The sequence below is a fragment of the Schistocerca piceifrons genome, chromosome 7 (assembly GCF_021461385.2).
Source record: "Schistocerca piceifrons isolate TAMUIC-IGC-003096 chromosome 7, iqSchPice1.1, whole genome shotgun sequence".
Taxonomy (NCBI): Eukaryota; Metazoa; Arthropoda; class Insecta; order Orthoptera; family Acrididae; genus Schistocerca; species Schistocerca piceifrons.
In genome coordinates this window covers 439,659,802-439,684,098 of record NC_060144.1, presented here as the reverse complement: position 1 = coordinate 439,684,098, position 24,297 = coordinate 439,659,802, and the positions used below count along the sequence as shown (strand labels likewise).

Below are 24,297 nucleotides of genomic sequence, written 5' to 3'. Positions count from 1 at the left end.
AACCTGGTTGCACGAATGGCAGAACTTCATTTTTTCGGATGAATCCAGGTTTTGTTTACAGCATCATGATGGTCGCATCCGTGTTTGGCGACATCGCGGTGAACGCACATTGGAAGCGTGTATTCATCATCGCCATACTGGCGTTATCACCCGGCGTGATGCTATTGGGTGCCATTGGTTACACGTCTCTCTCACCTCTTGTTCGCATTGACGGCACTGTGAACAGTGGACGTTACATTTCAGATGTGTTTCTATTCCTGCGAAACCCTACATTTCAGCAGGATAATGCACGACTGCATGTTGCAGGTCCTGTACGGGCCTTTCTGGATACAGAAAATGTTCGACTGCTGCCCTGGCCAGCACATTCTCCAGATCTCTCAACAATTGAAAACGTCTGGTCAGTGGTGGCCGAGCAACTGGCTCGTCGCCATACGCCAGTCACTACTCTTTATGAACTGTGGTATCGTGTAGAAGCTGCATGGGCAGCTGTACCTGCACAGGCCATCCAAGCTCTGACTCAATGTCCAGGCGTATCAAGGCCGTATTTACGGCCAGAGGTGGTTGTTCTGGGTACTGATTTCTCAGGATCTATGCAACCAAATTGCGTGAAAATGCAATCACATGTCAGTGCTAGTATAATATATTTGTCCCATGAATACCCGTTTATCATCTGCATTTCTTCTTGGTGTAGCAATTTTAATGGCCAGTAGTGTATGTCAATGAACAAGCAATAACTCTGAAACGGAAGATGAAAGCCACTATCTTCGCGATGTGACTAGTTACAGCGATGGCATCATCACTGCGGACTCAATCATAGCTGACGTCACGATATTGGCCACCTGGCACGGCGTTCTTATCACTCGTCATTAAACGGGCTTTAAGGCGCCACAAACAGCTTGGATCCATCACTTTTTTCATACGACCTCAGTCAGTTAAAAAGCAGGGGCCGATTTCATTTCAGGATTCTAAAATCAGTTTGATTGAAAATAAATATGAATTTATAAGGGACAGTCGAAAGAACGAGACCGATGGAAAAAAGTGGGTAAACTTTTGTTTCAAAAGCAATCGCCATTACTGTTATCCCCCTGTGAGACAAGGCGGTCAATGCCTTCAGGGACGAATGTTTGTGGTAGCCTGTGAAACAAGGATTGTACCCAGGCGTGCGATTCTTCGTCCGAAGCAAACCGGCGGCCACGAAAGGCTTTCTTCAGGGCTCCAAAAATATCTGAATTGCATGAGGAGAGATCGGGAATGTATGGAAGATGTGGGCACGCTCACATGTTGCCTAGGTTGTTTCGAGTAAGCTGCAGAAGTTTCGCTGGGAAGCCCTTACACGTCCTCCACAGTGTCCCAATCTCTCTCCCATGCGATTTCCGCAATTTTGGAGCTCTGAAGAACTACATTCTTGGCCGTCCATTGGCATGGAACGAAGGCGTGTACGCCTGGGAACAAACTTTGTTCCGTAGGCAACTGCCAGAAGTTGTCCATAAAGGAGCCATTGACTGTCTTGTCTCACTGAACAAGCGTCCTATGTGTATCAGCATGCCTCGGTGGCTATGTGTGCGTCAAACTAGGGACCCAAAGCTCTATCGTTCAATCATCGATTGGTACGACTTTTCTGTCACGGCGTTTCTTTTAACTTGGGCAGTGACTTTTAATGTGAAAAATGTCAGTTTACACTGTAGGTCCTCTTGCAACTGTTTAGGTAAGTCAGTTCAAAGGTATGATGCCAAGGGAATCCCACCTTAGACAGGACTGCGCCGTACTAGCTGGGTCAGCGTACGTTTACTTGTATACCAGTGAACGTAAAGGAAAAGTAACGTGAACACTGTCACGCAATGTGCGGTGCTTCGCCAGCTTCCTAGCTGCGCACTGGGGATTTACCGGAGAACCTCTTGCCGAATGGAATGACGCGCTTGTGCTGGAACATCCCGCACACAACAGTCGCTGTCTCTCTTACCTACACATTAACGTGGTTCATAATATAGGCGTAGCTCCGTGCTAACGCCTTATATTCAACGATAATGCTCGAATACTGTTGTATAAGAAATGATTTTCTAGTACGTTGCTGCGCTCTACCAGGAACTGTTGTTTCTATGTAACATGGTTCAAAATGACATTCTTCCTACAGAAACATCAAGTTTAATACAGATGCAGTCACTGGCACCATGCTTTCTGAATACACATCTCCTTATCACAAAGTAAGTAAATAAATAAATAAATATTAAAATTACTCTCCTGAAGACAAGGATCAGAAGTATGTTTTCGAAATTTTGTTGATACGTTTGTGCGTTCCATTTCTCAGTACGATGTAACGGTAAGTTGAAAGCCAATGTGATAGCGCAGACTTACAGAAGGACCGCGTGCAGATGAGCATAATTCCGGAAGTATTACTGGTATATCACTGTTTCCAGTTAGCATATGGTTCTTTTAGCTGGATGCCACAAAAAGTATGTTCCCGTTAGAGACGAGGACTAGAGTGATACATACTTCAACAAAGCACTTCGTGTCTATACCATGAGTATCCATGTCAAGAATTGTGTGGGGAGGGGGAGGAAGAAAACATGCCACTTAAGCTCAATGGGTGAACTATAGGGAGTAAAATTCGGCCACGAAAAAGGCCGCTCAAAAATCTCGCGCTCAACTGATTAATATCGTTCGTACTTCTGGAACCCTAGCTTCGATTAACGGAAGAGATACCGAAGATTTGATTATTTTCGGCGCTGGCCAAATACCAATATAGTAGAGGGGGTAATCTACCTGGTCTGTTCTGAACAAAACGCAGTGGCGCACTGAATTTTATCAGGTTTTTGTTTCCTCTAAATATTAACCCCCGAGTCAATAAAAGTCGTTGATGATTGTACACAGTCTATGTTGTTATATTTGGACTTCCTCTGTGTCGAAGACAATCTTATCATCCTTATATTTCCGCTCCAGCTACTATCGCCACACTTTGTGTAGTATCCCACGGAACCCATATTCCACCACGCCGGGTTACTTGGTTCATACGCGGAAGGAAAGCGAAGCTAGTGGTGTGTGTCATCGAAAGCTACCCACGTCGCTCCCTCATTTTTTCTTTTTTCCTGTTAATTTTACATACTTGGGCGTAACGAGTTAGCACATGTCATCTACGTTAAAACTGAACAGTTTGTGGCATATTTATAACTTAGAGAACGTTCGTGCAACATATTTCCCGCACAGTTGATGTTGCTCGGAAGTGGCTTACTACTATAAACAATTGGTACAACAATGTACCCTATTGCCGAAACGCTTCTTGCTCATTCAGTTATAGTGTAACATAGCGACTGCAACAGCAAATAATGCTAATTTTCCACCTCTCTATTACCAGTTTATAAGCAAAATTTCTGATGCATAACTACGGTGCTACAAACAGCACACCCCTTTTTTCTGCAAAAGGCGAACAGTTACGAAATACGTTTAGAAGATAAGTTAGCGTTATTCTTAGCTGATACATGTTTAAAGTTGTTAGGAATGTTAGGTTTTGATTATCACAAGCAAGCGCTCCGTTTAAGAAAAGCGGCACAATCCGATCCATATCTGCTCAGCTTTCGTCTTCGGAGAACCCATTACAAAGTAAAAAATCTTATTTCCTACAACTGCAAGTTTGTAGATTCCTCAGTATAATATATTCATAAAACGTGATAACTACTCTGGACGAGAAAATCTTACTGTGTGAAGGATTTCTCTAGGTAGGGGCTACGCGATTTCGTTTAAGAGATTACATCCAAAATTAAATTTGCTTTCAGGCTGTATTTCATCTGCAATGCCACTATTTTCAATTTCGGAACTACCTAGACAAAAGCCCATTCCACGGAGCTCTCGTATCTCCAACAATAACGGCATACTAGCGAAATAGGTGACTGTTCGGGAATGGTGGTTGAGCAACAAGAAAACACCGGCGCTGAAATAAATATGCTCGTCAAAAAAGAAAAAAAATCAGAGCTCTACAAGGAGCTAGATGAGAAACGAAGCTCTTGGCACAGCTGTTCCCGGCAGTTAGAACAGAGTCTAGATAAGGCGCAGGAAGTGGTATCACTTGACGCCGAAGACAAGCACATTATGAAACGCAGCAACAGAACATGAAGGAATAAGTACGCACTTATAAAATCAAATTAAAAACCGTAGCAAATTAGCCATGATGGATTTTTCGCGCCAGACTCTGTGCCGCTTTTCATAAACGTTACGGAAGCGAATGCTGTTTCTCATGGTCTCTTGTTTTTACGATGAGGAAAATAGCAATCGTATATGTTGCCCATCTAATCTTACCTCCAGGACTGAATCACTGGAGAAAACATGGGAGTCCTGTCCCTAATAAGTCTTCACATGCCTATTATTTACTACTTCTAAGTATTCACTTCATGAAGACATGAACAGCATGTGGTTTCACACCCTACAGTCTACACAGGCGCTATTTCTGAACACATCCACAAGTTGTGTTACATTAAATCTGTCGTCTTAGTCCGCTGACAAATGAGTAGTTTGATCCCTCACAACAGGCAAGTCTTCATGACAGGAGATACAAATAATCAAGCAAAAGAATGATGTATACGTTTAACTCAAACCTTTATAAAATGAAGCATAAACGATCATAACGGAGACAAGTAGTTTAAGGAAAATCACTGTAGGAGCCAAAGGAGGAAAGCAGGGAATGTACGTATTGCAGAAGAGATACTTCGAAATCTGGTAAATGATTTCGTTCATCTTAAAGTAGCTAAAATAGTTTGACAGAAAAAATTCCTTCTACTATAAAAAGAACACCTCTGTTGCACCATTGACATTAACGAAAATCCTGGTGGAAAGGTGTGCCGATGCTTTAAAAACCATCAAGAGAATGAAATGGTGTAAAACACACATATAAAATAAAACTGCACTACGGCGATTGAAACTACGCCTTTCAGAATAAACTAGTTTGTTAATCCACTTTGCAGCACATTTGTCTTACTCTGCGTTCGCAAAAATGTTTATTACTCACAACAACATTGACAGTACCTGTGACTGTAGCTAGCAGCACCAATGTAAACAAACACTTTGACAGGGCCATTGCACGCACATATCACCGCGTCCACTCGTGTCAAATTTTCTCCGCGCAGTGTACGTCGCTTTCGGACTTTCGTATGTCCCCACCACTTTGTGCCAAAGAGTTCAAACGGGAAGCGATACCACCCGTGTTACTGAGTTCGTACGACTTCCACAGCCAATGCGATTATACGTTTCTGAATAATTAAGAAGAAACACAGTCTATTATGTTAGACTGTGGAAGTAGTGTATTTAAATAATCTCAGAACAGTTGGACAATTTGTAGATATGACGTAACAAGGAGCTTTCTCGCTGTCTTAAGTATAGTAACACGCCATGTATTCGTCTTCAGATTGGAGTAATACTTTTCTTTCACTTCCCTAAACGTCCAAAAATTGACATATATTGGAAATGTTATGGGGATGTTCATCGCTTAACAATGAATAAAATGTAATTTCTTTTAGTAGTTGTTCAACTGCTTGCTTGTAGAAACTACCATCGTCAGACATCGATCGAGAATAACATCGAACACTGCAGGCCCAAAGAATAAAGCGGAGGATTTGAACTTACGTATATTTTGATCGTAGAGATATTAGTATATACCTCCACGGTTGTGATGATATTTTTGCTGTTCTAAAAGCAAACAGACAGGCGAACCATTGATGCTGATGTTTAGTAAAAAATAGGTACAATTATCTTTGGACATAACTCGTCAGATTTTACGAGAATTACACAATGAAATAGCGCCGGTTGGTATTTTTTGCGACCTATGTAAGCCCCTTAACTGTCTGGTTTCGCTGATAAATTGAAGTGTTATGGGATTGATGGTATAGCCAACCAATGGATAATGTCGTACCTAACGAAAAGAATGCAGAGAACTGTACTTAGTGGTTCAACCAATATAGCCCAGTGACATAATTCTCTTTTTGCAGTGAACACATCGTGTGTAGTGGGGCAATCACTCTGTTGTAGAAATAATTCAAAAGCCAAGATCGCTTAAACACTGTTTACTGGATAACCGGTTTCAACACACTAAAGGTGCCATCATCGGATCTGAATGTAGATTAACATTATCCAAACGGTTTGTAAATGTTAATCTACATTCAGATCCGATGATGGCACTTTTAGTGTGTCGAAACCGGTTATCCAGTAAACAGTGTTTAAGCGATCTTGGCTTTTGAATTATTTCTACATAATTCCCACTGGGAGAAACACGTACGGGGTTTCCTAAGATTCGATCTTAGGTCCACTATTGTTCCTCATATATGTAAACGATCTTCCGTCTGACATATAAGAAGCAGAATTCGTTTTTTTGACGCTAGTAATTTAATCAATCCAAGTGTGTAAACAGAAACAGAAGGAATGGCAAACAAAGTTCTTAAAAGCGTCATTGACTGGTTTTCTACCAGTGGTCTCACCCTCAATTTTAAAATGACATTAAGTTCAGCACGCTAGGGGTACTAGACCAGTGGCAAGTGTAACTCATGATGCGGAAATAATAAATAGGGTGAAAACTTCAAAATTCTTAGGTATCCACACTGATGAGAATTTAAACTGGAAAAAGCTAGTTTTACAAGTCCTAAAACAACTTAGTTCAGCTGTATTTGTACTTCGAATCATTGCAAATTTTGGAAAGAGAGAAATGAGTTGAGATATTTTGCACAGTTTCAATCAATAATGTCATATGGAATGATGTTCTGTGGCAAGAAAGAAAGTTTTCATTGTGCAAAAAGATGTTGCAGGAGTAATCATAGTGTAGACTCTGGGTAAGGAGTTGGTCATTCTGATTACTGCTTCATAGTATACTTACTCCATCATGAACTTTGTTGTAAATAATCCTCTATGATTCAAAAGGAATAATGCTATACATAATTACAATACCAGAAAGAAACATGACTCATTACTCTACATAAAGGTTGTCTTTAGCACAAAAAGGATGCACAATGCAGCAACAAAAATTTTTGATCACTTATCCAGTGACATAAAATGTCTGATAGGCAGCAAAGTAAAACTTGAGAACAAACTGAAATAGTTTCTCCTTGACAACTCCTTCTATTCAGTAGAAGAATTTCCATTAGTTTAAAGTGTAAAAGGTGGTGCATAGTAATTTCTAACTTACACCTGTATAACTTTTTATTTCTGTAAAATAAATAAATAAAAGTAAAAACAACAACATCTTAGAACTGTTCAAATTGTAATCATTTGTGCAAGTTAATTTGCAATGTGAATGTAAAATGACCCGATCCACATCATGATGATATGTTGTGCAAAATGATCCATGGAACATGTAACTAACTAACTGGTAAACTGATGTGTATGATACCAGTACTTCAAGTGGTGCACAGACACAACCATGTTTCTGTTTGCTATATATTATACTTGTGCATGCAGGTTTACTAAATTGTGGATGTCATTACTGTCTGCCCTTCCAAGGAATATGGAACACTTGACACTACAAATTATTATATTTTCAGCATTACTGTTTCGCATAATCCATAGGAAAGATCTGCAAAAAGTTTAGTGAGTGTCTCTTGCAGCCAGTCATGTGAAGAGTGTAATGGATGACAAAGTTAATTTCAAATGCAAACTCAAATCACATCTGGTTAATAACTTCTTGTACTTCATAGAAGAAGTTACATACATCTATTTTTAAAATGTGTTTTTGGGGGTGGAGATATTGCACACAGAGTTGACTTCAAATCACCTTTTGTAAAAATGAATATAAGCAATAAGTAATGCAGAAGACAATCCTATAAATGATCAACATGTTGACATGCTTTTCACTGAGCTATTGTATTACATTTGTGAATAAAAAATGACAGGCCTCTCATACAACAAACTGAAATAATAACTGATTCAGTTTTCAAAATGAACAGCTTTGTTCAAGTAACAATAATTTTTGATGTATTGATAATCCAAAATGTTGGGTATATCAATATTTTACCTCTGATAAATTGTCAGTACTAATATCCCTCATTTGATTTATAAAAAATCAGTGTGTTGATACTTTAGAAAATTTTGCCAGATATAATTGAGAGTTGTCAGGAAAAGATAATAATGTGTTTCTCATTTAAAGCCATAACTTGCTAACATTTATTGTTATTGTTTACTTTAGACTACTGAAGCGCTTGAGTGATATTAGCTGTGGGTATTTTGCATTATGCCTGAAGAGCATGATCTAGTAGTTTAAAATGAAATCTTCTTGCCCACTATTCACATACATAAGAAAAAAATTACCAGAGCTGTTCATAAATAATGGACAGATGTAAATACAAAAATTGAAATAATGGCCTGCTCTTGTCATGCTTGTGTCCAGAATCAGGCAGCTATTTCACAGCATTTTCCCCATGACCAGAACCTGAGCACCCTTGGGAGAGGGTGAACGTTGATTAGGCCAGAACCTCCGAAGGTGCATTGTGGCTGTTGGTGGTGGATGCTCTCTCCAACTTCTCCTTTTGTAGCCAAGATGTCCTCAACAACTACCCTTGCAATGACTTGGGCCTTCAAAAACACATTTACAATAGAGGGATCAAACCACACAATTGTTTCAGACAATGGACTTCAGTTTGTGGCATCTGAGTTTAAAAAATCAGCCTTGGATGTTGTCCATACCACTTAACCACTGTTCCTTCCGACCCAGCATTAAACTCAGAAGTGGTATGGCTCATTAGTAGAACTGCTACACAGGTGCTGAATCTGCAATCCAGAGTGGCCACAGGCCACAGTCAACGCTGTATTACTATGCAGTATTTGTATTTATTTATTTATCCTGTGGATCACATATTGTACAAAGTACACATGATATAGGACAAGTCATTTTTCTTAACAAATATCATTTTAAAAAATGTACACAAAATTGTTCATTGATGAATATAGTAACTTCACATACAGAGAATACAAACAATTTACATGGGGAACTAAGAAACATGTAGGCAATGTAGTGCTACTTTAAATTTATGCAAATAATCACTGAGATTACAGAATAGTGAAAATGTCAACTGGAAACACAACAGAAGGACAATGTCATTTAAAAACTACATTAAACATGAAATTTACATTGAGATTTCACAGACAATTAAGTTTTAATACCAATAGAATGTGTACTTGTACATTAAAAAAGCAAGTTGAAAGGTTTTGGGAAGTGAAACTGACACATAGTTGTGTATAGTAGAAATAAGGTTATTATTTTGCCTACAGAATGTTTTGCTTTAATCACAGTATTTTACAAAGGAACTTCATAATTTTTCATTTCCAGGAATTCTTGTACTGAATAGAAACAGTGCTTTGTCAGAAATTCCTTTAGTTTATTTTTAAATATTGGATCTGGAGCAGTTTTTATTTGTTCTGGAATTTTATTGTGTAATACGACACCCAGATGAGTTATATATTTTTGGTACGATGATGTCCTTCAAAAAATTTAATGGATATTAGATTGCCCTCTGGTATAATCAGCGTGTATATCATTGTTTTGGATTAAGTTGCCTGTTCTTGAGAGGTATTCCCTGGTGAATGGGATTGTTTCTTGAATGAATAGAGATGGGATGCTTAGAACATTAAGTTTTATAAATTGACATCTACAGGATTCCAGCTTTTTGAGGCCACAGATTATCCTCAGTGCTCTTTTTTGTAGTTTAAATATATTTGTGCTGCGAGTTGAATTTCCCCAAAAGATGATTCCATAGCGGAGCAACGAGTGGAACTGCGCATGGTATGCTTGCATTAGTGTGGATTTACTTGTAGTAGATTTTAGTATTCGTAGTCCATAGCACAATGATGAGAGTTTCTTTGATAAGTTGTTTATATGTGTGTCCCATTTTAAATTTTGTTGGACCCATAGACCCAAAAAGTTTTGTTGCATTTACATTTCAATTTTATCATTATTTAACTTTACTTGGATAGTTTTTTGACTGGATGTGGGAATTAGATGGAAGTTGATACATACAGTTTTCCCACTATTAACAATTAGGCAATTTTTGTTAAACCACTCAGAAAGTTTTTTCATAGAGTTATCTGATATTGTCTGAAGGGATTCAGGGCTAGATCCAGTCAACACTATGTTTGTATCATCAGCAAATAGGATAGTTTTTAGTGGGCTCATACGTTCAACAAGATCATCTATGTAAATGAGGAAAAGTAATGGCCCTAGAACAGAACCCTGGGGAACATCATATCTTATTGTTCTTTCGTCCGAGAGGAAAACTGTGTTATTTATTTTATTCTGTACATTAATATCGTATTGAAGTGATACCTTCTGTCTGCGGTTTTGTAGGTAAGAGCATAGCCAGTTGTGAGCCACACCTCTTATTCCTCTTCTTTCCAATTTAGCAAGCAGTATTTTATGATCTAGTACGTCAAAGGCTTTAGAGAGATCTAAGAAAATATCTGCAGCTATATTATGTTGGTCAATTGATTTCAGTATGTGGTCCAACAGTTCAAAAATTGCTGTCTGGGTGGATAAAGATTTACTAAAACCATGTTGTTGAATGCTGATTGGTGCGTGGTTTTTTATGAAATTTATAAGCCTGTCATAAAAAAGTTTTTCCAGGATTTTTGAAAAGATGCTTAATATGGATAATGGTCTATAATTGGATACTGAATCAGGGGAACCTTTCTTTAGTAATGGTGAGACTTTAGCTATTTTGAGAGCATCTGGAAAAATGCCAGTTTTTAATGATTAGTTGTATATGGTTGATAATGGCTTTACTATATTGGGAGCACACACTTTTAATATGAGGTCAGGTACTTAGTCTTCCACATTTGGGTTCACCCGTTTGGTTGTACCTTGGGGTGGACCCCAGGCAGGGTTACAGGCTATAGGGGTGCCAATTATTTAAAGTGATGAGGCCAGAAAAAGTTTGTTTACCAATGTAACCATTTGTGGCTGTGACAACAGGTCACCACCACACCCTCTAACAGTGCCATATCCGATTATCTCACACATGCCCGAGACAAAAAATCGCCCTTGCTTTGATTTATACAGTGGCACAATCTCCACCTTCACACTAGTCCAGTTTCATAACAAGCCACAGGAGGCAAGCCTGCGGAGACTGAGCCACATCACAGACTGCACTATGACCTATATCTCTCAACGTGCCTGCTGAACTCGTGGAGGTGGGCCACAGGGCTGACTGCCCAGAAAATCTTGCTGTTCTTAAACAAGGTATTTGTCACCATCCCTGTATCTCTTGATGGCAGAGCCATTGGCTGGATTATCAGCATCTCCAGCACTTATTTGGCACAGGGAAAAGTGCCGTCCATGGCATTTCTGTCCCTAAGTACTGGTTAAAAAGAGGAGAAATATTGTATCCTCATCTGGCAGCCATGAAGATACAGAGATGCTTGACCTACTGCTGCCGGCCAGGGTGGCTGAGCGGTTCTAGGCGCTCATTAGTGGGACCCGTATTCTGTTGATTACGGACTTGAATTTGAACACTGCTTTGCAGAACTTTCATTCAGCATGTATAGTGAACAATGTTTGTATCTTTTGAGATAAACATGTGTGTGTGTGTTTATTTTAATCATTCTTGTCATGCTTTTAATTTACATGTCTTTTATACGAGAGATGCCATTCTACATTTTAAAGACTCATTATTCTCTCCAAACTGTCATGGTTACCACACTTCAGGTACCTGAAAGCCAGGATCCAGAAGACACTGGACATCTTAAAGTGCCTTATCCACAGATCCACTGGTTTTCATGTAATCACAGCTAGATTATGGAGTATGGATCAGTAAATCCATGTTATCTGAAGATCATTGATGCGATCCAGCATGAGGGGATTAGGCTGATGATAGGTGCTTATTGGACCAGCCCCATGCCCAGTCTCTTGCTGAGGCTGGGGAACTGCCACTTACCATCCAGTGGAAGTGCCCCATGGTGCATCAGACATGTAAGTTCCTCACTGCTCCAAATCCACTAGCATACCACACTCTTGCTCGTCCATCTCCAGAATGCATTTTTTCCAACTGTCCATGAGCAATAAAGCCGTTTGGGATCTAAGTGCAGCATTTGCTAAAGTCACTTGGGGTGCAAAATAAGTACAGCCCCAATCCCAAGGTTTTAGCTGCCTACCACCCTGATTACTGCATAGGCCCATAGTAATTTTAGATTTGAAGTGTAGGAGGGGCTGACACCCGGCATACATTGTTAATACATTATTTTATGACATTTTAACTGAGCACCACAACTCTGTAGTTGTATTTACGGATGTTATATAAGTAAGAGACAACAATCACCATATTACATAGTACTGGTTAGATGAGTGCGTAATTAGAATCACAATTAACAATTATGAATTTTTGACAGTTTGAATACAGGAATTGTTACTGTAAAGTGGGGTTACTATTCTTACAGATGCAGAATTCTGTTAGCAATACACCTTTTGATAAAAAGTTAGAGAAATACATTTCATAAACAATTAGTACAGAATAAAGTGAATTCACATTTTAATTACACAGTGAATCTTTTACGTAAGTTTCACAGATTAATTCAGTCAAATGTTTCACAAAACTGTGTAAATATCTTAAAGTTAATTTAAAGTTGTTACAGTGCTTTCTAGAACTTTCCAAAATCAATTTTTTATACAAAGAATAATAATTTTAATATCTGATGGTATATATTTAGAATATTACAATTGCAAACTGGTAAAACATCAAAACTATGAACCTCAAAAAGTTCCTGTGAACTGTATATCAGGATTTATATTAAATATAAGGATCGAATAGCGTACTAGTCTGTACCATTACAATACCATTAACTGTACTGCTAGGTGATCTGTGCAGACCTATTACCGTATGGGAAACAGGAATACAGATAACTGTATACACAACAAACTGTCCCCATAAATGCTTATACATACATATATTTCAGCACAAAGAAAGATAGATGTGTACCACTGTACAAGGTACAAAGGCTGACTGGAATATTAACATGGCAGCTTGTCAGAGCTGTTAGAGTTCAAAGCCCATGCTTTACGTGGTCAATGTGACCTATCAATGCCTCAATGCCACACAGCCCCCCCCCCCCCCCCCCCCCCCCCCCCCCCCCCCCCCGCGCAGTATGGAGTACGGCCTGTGAGGCCTGAGGGGAGGTCATGTGGGTGTTGGCGTTGGAGTGAGTAGGGCGACGAGGTGACAGGCACACGACTGGAAGCTCCATCTCAGTGAGGGCGGCGTGCAAAGGCGTGGTGGCGGGCTGCAGGCCCACATTGTAAACAGACAGCCAGCGGGGATGGATGACGCGTCGACCGGCCTGGGAGTAGAGGTGTGGGGAGGGGTGAGGCATGCGTGCATGCCTGCCCCTAATGCAGATTGAGCCATCTGAGGAGATGAACGCACAAGCTCCTGATGGATTGCACTCTCGGGGGAGGGACAGGCCATGCACTATCTTGACATCTAGTTCCTCATTGAGTGTCGAGTCTACAGTGTCTGTAAAGAGCACAAGCACAGGTCATCGAAAGCAACACATCGTCATCATGGTTAGATGGTATATTGCAGCACAAGTTGAAAGTCAGGGAGCAAGTCTCTCCAGAAGATGAAATATGATCAAAACCTGCACATGGAGTTGATGACGACATGCTTGAGAAACCCGCAAACTGTGGTGACAAATCATCGGAAGGAGAAGACCCTACCATGGGATGAGCTAACACATTATCGGGCTCAGCAATGGAAAATTCGTCTGGATGGTCCGACTGGGATGGCAGAGGGGTGTCGGAGTCCATGAAAGCAGGCTTGAGCCTGTGTAGCGAAACGGTCTGCGGGCTATCTTTAACCATAATGTTGAACGTTGTCTTGCCCCTCCGGAGTACTTAAAAGGGGCCGAGATATGAGGGCTGCAGGGGTTCTGAATCATCCCTGAGCATAATGTGGGAGCATGTGTTGAGTGCGGTTGGCATGTAAGTGTCTGGCAGGGTATGACTGACAGGCGGGTGTAGCCGTGCGTGTCTAAAGTGGGTGCGCATTCTACTAATAAAGTCTGGGGAAGTGGGGAAATCCTCAGGTGCTTATGGCAGGATAAGTTCCTCAGGTAGAACCGGGTTCTTGCTGAAAACGAATTCAGAGATGGTTCCCTGTGAGTCAGGTTTATAGGTCGAACGGAGACCGAGTAACACTCAAAGAAGTGCCGGCCCTGAGTGCTGTTTTAAGGGTGTGATGCCATCGTTCCACTAAACCGTTGCTTTGTGGGTGATAGGCTGTTGTATGAATTTTTTTAATACCGCAAAGCTTCCATAGAATCGTGAAAAGTGCAGACTCTAACTGTTGACCCTGGTCAGTGGTGATGGTGGACGGGCAACCGAACCTAGCGATCCACGATGAGATGAATCCCTTGGCCATGGTTTCTGCTGTGAGTTTGGGTAAAGGAACAGCTTCCACCCAATGAGACATGCAGTTGATTGTGGAGAGAATATATCTGTGGCCCTCTGATGGTGGCAGAGGCCCAATAAGGTTGATAGGTACATGATGAAAACATCCTTGCCGAATGTCAGACTTGCCAAAGGGGGGGGGGGGGGGGGGTCAGGAATGCCAGGGTGGGCAAGGTTATGCAAGGCGTTAAAGGCTTGTTGGCCCAACATGGGAGGGAGCAACAGCCACAGAGTGCCAGTAGGAGAGTCGCACTACACTTCGTCCAAAATGCTGGGGAACTTGGTAACTTTGGTAAACACAAGCAATGTCTGGGGATCCATGAGGAGAGCTTGAGATTCCTCGTCAGAGGCCTGGAGAGCGGCGAGGTCGGATAAATCGATGATGCATGAGACAGTATTGATCCACGAAAAGAAATCAGCGGGGATGTTTTCCGTGGCTTTGATGTAGTGTACATCCGTAGTAAATTGAGAGACCAGGTCGAAGTGGCAGAAAAGCCGAGGGGGTGGGTTCTCGGGAAGGTTGCAGAAGGCATCCGCCAGTGGTTTGTGGTCAGTAAGGATGAAGAGAGAATGGCCCTCGATGTCAGGGTGAAAGTGTTTGACGGCTTCATAGACCGCCAGAAGTTCTATATGAAGGAGTGAAACCGTGTCGCCTTTGTGTTGCTGTAATACTGCCCCGACCGCGATTTCACTGGCATCCGTAGTGATGAACAACTTTGCAGACGGATCAGGATGAGTGAGAACGACGGCGTGAGCCAACACTGTCTTTAGAGCCCTGAAGGCCTCTAGCATAGGTTCAACTGTTCCCATAAATGTTTATACATATATGTATTTCAGCACAAAGAAAGATTCACGTGTACACTTTACAAGGTACAAAGGCTGACTGGAACATTAACATGGCAGCTTGTCAGAGCAGTTAGAGTTCAAAGACCATGCTTTACGTGGTCGATGTGACCTATCAATGCCACAACAATCAGGAGCACTTTATTTGCAACTAGCTTTATTGTTGATATTTTAGGTGTAATTTCAACACTAAGTTCTGTGATGAAATTGAGTTTTGTGAACTGAAGATTGTCTTCAAAATTACAATGCAGTTTTCCAACTTCCCTGTTCTGTTTGGTTGAAATTATTGCCAGAGCATAACTGTTTATTTTAACATTTTTTTAAGGTTTGAGACTGAACATGTCCTGTGAGAATGACAACATGTGCATTCTCCTCAGCTTGTGTGAGCTGTAATAATATGCACTTGTTGCTGAGATAATGAATATTTTGATGTAGTGTTTAGAGAACTCTTTATTTTCTCTTAGACTGCTTTTAGGCCTAACCATTTTTGTTACAAAATACTTGTCATTACCATCATACCTTATTCATTTTCCCTATTATTTAGAATTGTACCCATTCCAGCATAGATATGAATAAAAATTTTGCATTCTAGCTAATTTAAATGTAAACTACCATTACCCAAGCCACTCATTGCTTAAGAATTTATTCAGATTTATGGACATGGTTCCTACACTATTACCAGAAAATCATGTACTGAGAGCAATGAATCGCTGGATTCATTGATCCAATATTATAGTTTTATCAAGAACCAGTGATTACTATGCTAGAATATGCAGAGAGGTCATAGAAATTCCAAACCATAAAAACAACTTTAATAAATGAGAAGAGTGACTAAAATTAGACAAGTTATGGAGCTTAGTACTACATAAAGCAAACAGTGCCAACTATTCCTCACTACAGGCACCATAACAGATGCCGGTGCCAATCTGTACTCTTAGAGTATGTGTGAGGTAGGGACGCTCAACGACATGCCATAATCTTAGAACACAGTCAGATGACATCACAACCCAATGGGATCGGTAATCAGGATACAGAAAACTTAATTTCCATATATGTCGTAGCTCATATATATTTACACTTGACATTGCATCCATACAGAATGAAGTATAACAAAGAACTGACTAAAGTAAAGTAAGATGGAGGCTCGACAGAGCACTTAGAGTTCACAGACATTAAGTTTCGTGGTCGATACAAACCATCAATGTTACACATGGATACTTATAAACAGTTTGGCCTGCTGGGCTTGATTGAGTTTTAAACTTCAATGTGGATTTTTTAACCTCTTATGATGTCTCCAGTTTTATGAGAAGAAATATTAGGCGAAGGATCATGCTTCAGACCAGCATTTCTTAAACTGTATTCCACAGAAACCTGGGGTTGCTTGGAGATCACTGAAGGGTTTTATGAAATTTATTTGCCTTTCTTCATTACGTCCAAGAAAATAACTTTGAAGAACAATAAAAATTTATGCTTCTGCAAAATTAAAAATATAGAGTAACAGCTATCCCTCTCTTCTGCTTAAAACTTCGAACAGACAGTGAGTACGTTTGTACTTATCAGAGACCAAACAGCAAACTCAGCAATGAGGAAATGACTGCACAAGGTGCGATTGTAGCAGTCCACTCAAAATGCAAATTTCTCCTGTCTCACAGTGCATACATATCCACAGTGGTCGATATCATTTTGTTATCTATCGTCAGAAAACTTTTATATAAAAGGGAATGCTTGTTCGTATTAATGATTTTGTACTAATAATTGTGTGAGTTTTGTGTTTTACTGTTAACAATTATCAACATAAGTCATTATTTAAATCTTATTCTGCCTTAAAAGATAGCTACCACTGTATTTTTGTCATGAAATAATTTTCGACATTTTGTTGCAGGATGGAGTGAAGGCTTCAAAAGGCATTCTAAGTCAATCTGCTGTAGAACTTCCCTCTTTTGCTTTGTGCTTATTAACAAGCAGGTGGTAGACTTTGGTTTGTTGGTAGAATACTGGGAAAGTGCAATCAGTCTACAAAGGAGATTGTTTACAAAGCACTCGTGCAACTGGTTCTAGAATATTGCTCAAGTGTGTGCAACCCATACCAAATAAGACTAAGAAGGGGTATTGAAAGTATACAGAGAAGGTTAGCATGTTTGGTCCCTGGTTTGTTTGATCCATGGGAGAATGTCACAGAAATACTGAAGAAACTGAACTGACATACTCTTGAAGATTGGCATAAACTATCATGAGAAAGTCTATTAACAAAGTTTCAAGAACCAGCTTTAAATGATGGTTCTAGGAATATACCAGAATCCCCCTTTGTAGGCATTGTGAGGATAAGATTAGAATAATTATTGCATTCACAGAGGCATTCAAACAATCTTTCTTCCTGCACACCATATGTGAATAGAACAGGAAGAAACCCTAATAACTGGTACAATCAGATGTACCCTCTGCCATGCACCTCATGGTGGTTTGCAGAGTACAGATGCACATATAGCTATAGCTGTTTTTCCACAGTTAGTTACTGTAGTAATGAAACTGATAACAAAGTCATTGCCTGAAAAGATATTAAGGCAACTAGTGCTTCTGCAAGAAATCAAACCAGAGTAGTTGCTAACAAGCATGGGAAATATGGTGCAAGTTATATATTTTTAGGATTCCTGAACAATAATTTTAATCCTCAGGTTGTCATATGGAGAAAAGTTTTGCTAAATAGCTTCATGGTCCAAATTAAAACATGTTGTAATTTGGAATGTTGAATCCTTCATTCAAATGCATGAGAAATTCTTAAAATTAAAAATGGATATGGTTCAAACCTTAAAAACAGTGACTTAAAAAGTAAACAAGGCATCTTTCCAAGTCAGCAATCAGATAACTCAGTCTGGTGAAGCCTATTCAATTATAAAAAATCTTATTTAACCTTCCACTATGAAGATGGTAAAATCTATGTTAGGGGAAAAGAAATAGCTAAGATCTCACTTTCAAATGACAGGGAAACTCAGTGCAAAAGAGATTTTAGAACCCATTGTAATATCTCTTTATTTTCCATCTTCAGCATGTTATGAATCAGATCAGTAATTTTAAAACAACTAAAGCTGTTGCATATCTGTGAGAAAAGATTAATAATAATAGTAATAATTAAAAATCTATTCAGTGTCTTCTGTACATTATTAATCCATATTAAGAATTTTATTTCCAGACTCCTATCCCTCATTTATAATATTCCTCTTCCCAGAGCTGAGAAAGGAAGGCTACAATGTAATAAAAGACAAAGAATGTAAAAAATATAAGGAACAGGATTAAAAGAACTGCCTATAATAATATGCAAAACAAGGAAAGACAGGAGGAGTATAATAAAGAGGTGAAGTGAGTGAAAGGACCTACAAATATTTGCTAGATTAATGTTAATTAATTACAAATTAATTTCAGTCATTTGAAATATATGTATAGGTGTCTCATAATTAGGTTGTGCTGAAAATTGCAGAGTGAATTAAAGCAAAGTTAAATAACAAATTGCACTTTTTGTTAAAATCAAAAAGTGACACCATAACCACAATAAGAAAACCAAAGATATATTTTTGTAATGTCACAGAACGTGGTCATGCACAGAACAAACATAAATACTGGTGCGAACACATTAAAAATGTTGAAAATAAGGTCATCAACAACATGCAATACAACACGCTCACTCTTGTCAACACTTCTTCTCTTGTTTTATATTATTTTGTTTCTGCCTGATGTGAATTTGTCCCTAGTTAAAGATTTAATAAATAAATAAGAACAAACTTACATCTCATTATTTTCAAAATGTTCAAGAGTATAATGGTATTTAATGTCTATGTGTTTGGTACATTTGTGATGTTCTGTGTTTTTAATCAAGCAAATAGCACTTTGATTGTGGACAGAGCGGGGCTGGTTTTTCGAACTGAAAACCAAGTTCATTGAAACAACCACACAACTGAACAACTTCAGTAGCAGCATCTTATGCTCCTAAGTATAAGGCCCCTGTTGTTGATACAGTTGCACATTTCTTCCTATGTGAGCACCATGCAACAGGCCCAGCTACTAACAACGGCCCATAGCCTGTTATAGATCGACATGTGTCAGTCAATAGCAAAATCAGCATGGTCTACATCAGTCTATTAGAATCAGCTTTGTACCTTATGACCAGGTCCTTTATACCTGGCAGATACTTCATAATCCTTTTATCAGCATGTCAATGATGAAGACCTGGATAATGTAGAAACCTAATCATCATAGTCACAGTAAATATAGTGTCTGACTCTGAGGCAGTTTCTGGAAAAATTAAGCTGCTGACTGCCAGTTGATAGACCTTGCTGCCCATCTCCTTTACCTTGTGGTGGTTTTCAGGAGATTATCCACTGTGCATCATGGTTTCAGCATAAAAAGGGCTGGAGTTTTGCTTTGAAACATCTGTGTTGAACTTCTGTGTGCATGACTGCTGAGCCTTGCTGCTCTATGTAGATTTCTTTTGCAGAATGGTTGTGTTCAATTTCCAGTCCAGAGAAGTATTTTCCATTGCCAGTAGTAATTTCCCATTGTTGCCAAAATCTCTTCCAATATTTTTGGAGGCTTACAGATGCGCAAGTCATCATCCACATAAAGTGCCAGGTAGACGTCAGTGTCATCTGTTAAAACATGGAACACTCATTTGTCTGCATTCAGTTGTTCAAAGCCAGACACTGTGAGTTGCTCCATGTATACATTTTCTTTCAAATTCCCATTGGGGAATGTAGTCTTGACATCAAACTGCCTGATTCCCATATCTTGTGGAGCTGCTGCAGTTAATAAAACTCTGAGTCATATCAGACAACAGAAGAGAAGACTTCTTCATAACTGATGCCTTCTCATTGTGAACAGCCTTTTGCACATAACATAGCTTTAAGTCGGTCACTTTTCCCCTCAGAACTCTGCTTCACATGGTAGATCTACCCTTACATCCAACTGCCTGCAATTGTGTGGTAATGTTATCAAATCCCAAATATTGTTCTTCTTCAGAGATGCCATTTCCTTTTCCATTCCTCACTTCCACTTGGATGACTCTTGTGATGCCATTGCTTCTGCAAAAGTTTGATGTTTAAAGATAATAGAAAAACAGGGTACATCTTGGCACCAAAAGAGAGCAGCTGCTCGCAGATTAGATTGATCTCTCAGATTCATTCTTTCATTTTCTTTGACTTATACACTGGTGTCATCACTTTCAGATTCCCCTTGAACATCTTCTGCAGCGTGGTCTCCTAGGCAAAATTCAGCATATCTCTGTGCCATGTTTAAACCATGAGTTTCTTCTTCATTGAAGGAGACACTGCAGGTGATTGTAATTTTTTTTACTCAGGATTGTAGACGCAGTAAATGGTACTATACCCATCATAGTTAACCATGATCAATTTCTTTAATTTACTTTCCCCTTTGGATCTAAACTGATCAGGCACATATACATATGCTGCTGATCCAAGCTTCTCGTTTTTTTATTTTATTTTTTATTTTTTAAATCAAGAATAGAAGTTTTTTAAACTATTTTTCATACAGTGTAACATTATTGTTTGCTTTGCATGGTCATTGATTTAAGACATATGCAGCACAATTTATTGCCTGTGCCATAATTCATGCGACAAGTCTGTACTCAATAACTAAGTGTGTGCACAGTCAACAATGAAACTGTTTTATAACCCAATTGGTCAATTCTGCTGTGGTGTATAGAGACTTGTTTTCTCATGTATTATCCAATTTTGTTTGAAGTAATCCTCAAATTGCTTGATTACAAATTTGTTCCATTGTCAATTCCCATAACTCTGATTTTGTTTCCAGTGTGTCTTTCAATCGGTGTTTGAAATTTCAACAATATAGGAAAATTATAATGTTTGGTTTTAAGACAGTATATGAATCTGTACAAAGTGCAATCATCCTTTAAACGCATGTACAAATATGCATCTCTATGAGATGGTTTTCTTATCCGTCTGCTAAAATCTACTTGAATAAATTCAACAGAGACTTTTGATCTTGATTTCAAATTTGAATTATACAGTTTTCTTTTCATCTTGCCATACTGACATGATTCAAAATGCAGATCTTCATCTTTCTTTGTTTTTAAATCAGGAATTAAGTACATGTCAGTCATATTCTTCAGATTTTTGAAATGGATGTGTCCACATCTCTCATGCCAGATCACTGTGGAATTCAAAGAAGCAGCATTTGTCTGTAGTACAATTCGACATTTAAACAACGTTTGACAACACTGACTGCCCATCTTAATTCCTGCTGCAACTAGACCTGAATTGTGAACATCCATTCTCATTCTCTTGTCATCAAAAATGACTTTTATTCCTCTTTTTGTAACTGGAGTGACTACAATGACCGAGCGAGGTGGCGCAGTGGTTAGCACACTGGACTCGCATTCGGGAGGACGACAGTTCAATCCCGTCTCCGGCCATCCTGATTTAGGTTTTCCGTGATTTCCCTAAATCGCTTCAGGCAAATGCCAGGATGGTTCCTTTGAAAGGGCACGGCCGATTTCCTTCCCCATCCTTCCCACACCCGAGCTTGTGCTCCATCTCTAATGACCACGTTGTCGACGGGATGTTAAACAGTAATATCCTCCTCCTCCTCCTCCTGACTACAATGATGGTATCAAACAATTGTTATCTCGTTGGGAGAAATGTGTTTGTCACCAGTGTGTGACTATGTTGAGAAACAAATATGTAGACATGAAGAATAAAGACGTATAATGGCAAGTAAGTCTGTTTTATTTAAAAAGCTATAGAATATTCAAATAAAAAATTCAGAGGCATTATTTTTCAGCATGCCCTGGCATTTCACTCTCACCAGCTCCATTTGACTTCTGTTTCCCCACCACAATATCAAGAACTTTTTCAGGATGTAAAATAATTTGCAACTGATATTTCCACAGTTGGAAATTAACATTGCAAAATTTCTGGTACTGTAGGTCTTCAATTTATCAATCTTCTTGTAAATCTGATTGTAATTCAAACTTGCAGTACTTCATTCAAAATAACAACATAGGTTTTCCCAAAATATCAATAAATACAATGGTTCCAGAACATATGTGTCAAAACTGAAGCATTGCAGTTCACATAAATGAAACTCCAATCAAACACAGTGAATTCACAAGACAAATATATGTACAGTTGCCTGGGCCCATAGCCCATATGTATCAGCAACACTCAGCTCAAGATGCTCACTCTTGTCAACATGTATGATAGTTATTTTTCAACTCACTAATATATGGTTGTAATTTTTGTTGCATGGAACAAAACTTCAGATGACGGACAAGAAGAGAAAAGAGGAAAATCCAGATGGAAATTAAAAGCAAATTAACTCAGATGGAAATTAAAAGCAAATTAACTGCAACCTCTGAGCAATATTAAACCCAAACACAGGAAGAAAATTCTTTTTCTTGAACCTCAGAGTTGCATATTCTGCTCCGCTAGCTATAGAAGTTTCTGTTTAGCAAATTTGGCAAATAGAAGAACTAACATCACACAGAATTTTATTAGTTATATATATTGTGATTATTACAAGAATTTTTTTTATCACAATGGAACATGTAGCATGTGTTCCACTGTTGAGTATAAAGCTTCAAGACTGTTTATTGTAATTTGATGAGCCAATATTATATGCAATTGTTAATTAATATAAAGCTCCATTCATTCATTTTGAGAAGTGTTTAATACAGATAAGGAATGTTACTTCTGTTTTTAAATTGAAATTTTTTCTAAAATTAAGGCTGATTTACAAGGTCAAACTAAACTTAGGTCTGAAGTTGATGAGACATTAACTCCTGAACCTAAAACTATGAATGAAAGTACAACTGTGAAAATCTTCCTAGTTAAAACTCCAAATTTGTTATCCAATTTCAAATCTGTTGTTGAAGTTGTTACCTCAGTGGCAGTGGAACAAAGCCACATGGCAAATGAGCTGAACCAAATTACAAAAATTTAGAAATTACAGATTCCGTTGCAAATGAACAGAAATGTATAATGCAAAAAATTAAAAACTCAATATCATTATAGCTGAACAGTACCACTGGCCAGTGAACAAACTTGGATAACTTAGGCTATAGGTAATGAATTTTGTTGTACAGATAAAATAATGAAAGAGATAGAAAACCATATCAATGGAAACCTGGGCAAATAAGTTTCCATGGCAAGAGAAGAGCTGTCCAATTGAAGAGATCAGAAAAGCTAAGAAATGATATAAACAATAGGCAGCAAAATATCACTATTAGGAAGAGAACAGAATAAACATGTTTCAAAATGGTGCCAGGATCAGACTAAACAAATCCTTGCTGAAGTCAGAATGATACTCTGAAATCGTTTGAAAGGTATGGAAACATGTGTTTCTGCAGTTGTCGCAATTAGACAAAACTGAAATTGGCTATGATGACCAAATAGTGTGTCTCTACAAAGAGATGAAATCTGTGCACCATGGGATTACTAAGTTAATAAATAATTCAATATTATTAACACTGGAACATATATTTCTGACGAAGATAGTACATCTGTAACATGAATAAAATAACTTTGTGATTGACATATTGCACTCAGAAGGTTTTGTGTGTGTGGGGGGAGGGGGGGGGGGAGGGGGTGTTACCATTATGCAAATATAAACACTAGACCCATGTTTCTCAACCTTGGGGCACAACAAAGAATGTTTCAAACTTTCATGACTTCTCTACATGTGATATTTTTCTAGATGCAAAAAGCCAAGCACATGAAGTACAAACGAGATATATTTTATTTTATTATTTTGTTTGAATGACTATGACATATAATTTTACAAATTTATCACGCAAGACTCTTGAACAGGAATATATGAACATAAACATATGGCATGCAATAAGAGAAACTTATTACTATTAAGCAGTAACATACAAAAAACAGCAAACACATAATGTATTTTGTTATTATGGGATGACTAAGAGAACTCCAAACTATACAAGCTACATATGATGTAAACACATTTCAATAACTCTCCTGTATTTTGCATCCCATATATAAGAGCATTTACAACTATGGGTGGACAGATCT

The 24,297-nt window shown here is 38.7% G+C and overlaps 1 protein-coding gene across 2 annotated transcripts in view; it reads right to left on the bottom strand.

The window, feature by feature from the left end:
* LOC124805178 (vascular endothelial growth factor receptor kdr-like) overlaps window positions 1–24,297 on the bottom strand; it is a 511,639-nt gene that overhangs the window by 290,155 nt on the left and 197,187 nt on the right. The window contains exon 1 of one of the 2 annotated variants that reach the window (XM_047265666.1): window positions 5,011–5,131. The exons of the other annotated variant lie outside the window; for it this stretch is intronic. Coding sequence (XP_047121622.1) covers window positions 5,011–5,062 — 52 coding nt within the window. The 5' untranslated portion in view covers window positions 5,063–5,131. Of the gene's footprint in view, window positions 1–5,010; window positions 5,132–24,297 lie in introns of those variants that run through there. 2 annotated transcript variants of the gene reach the window in all.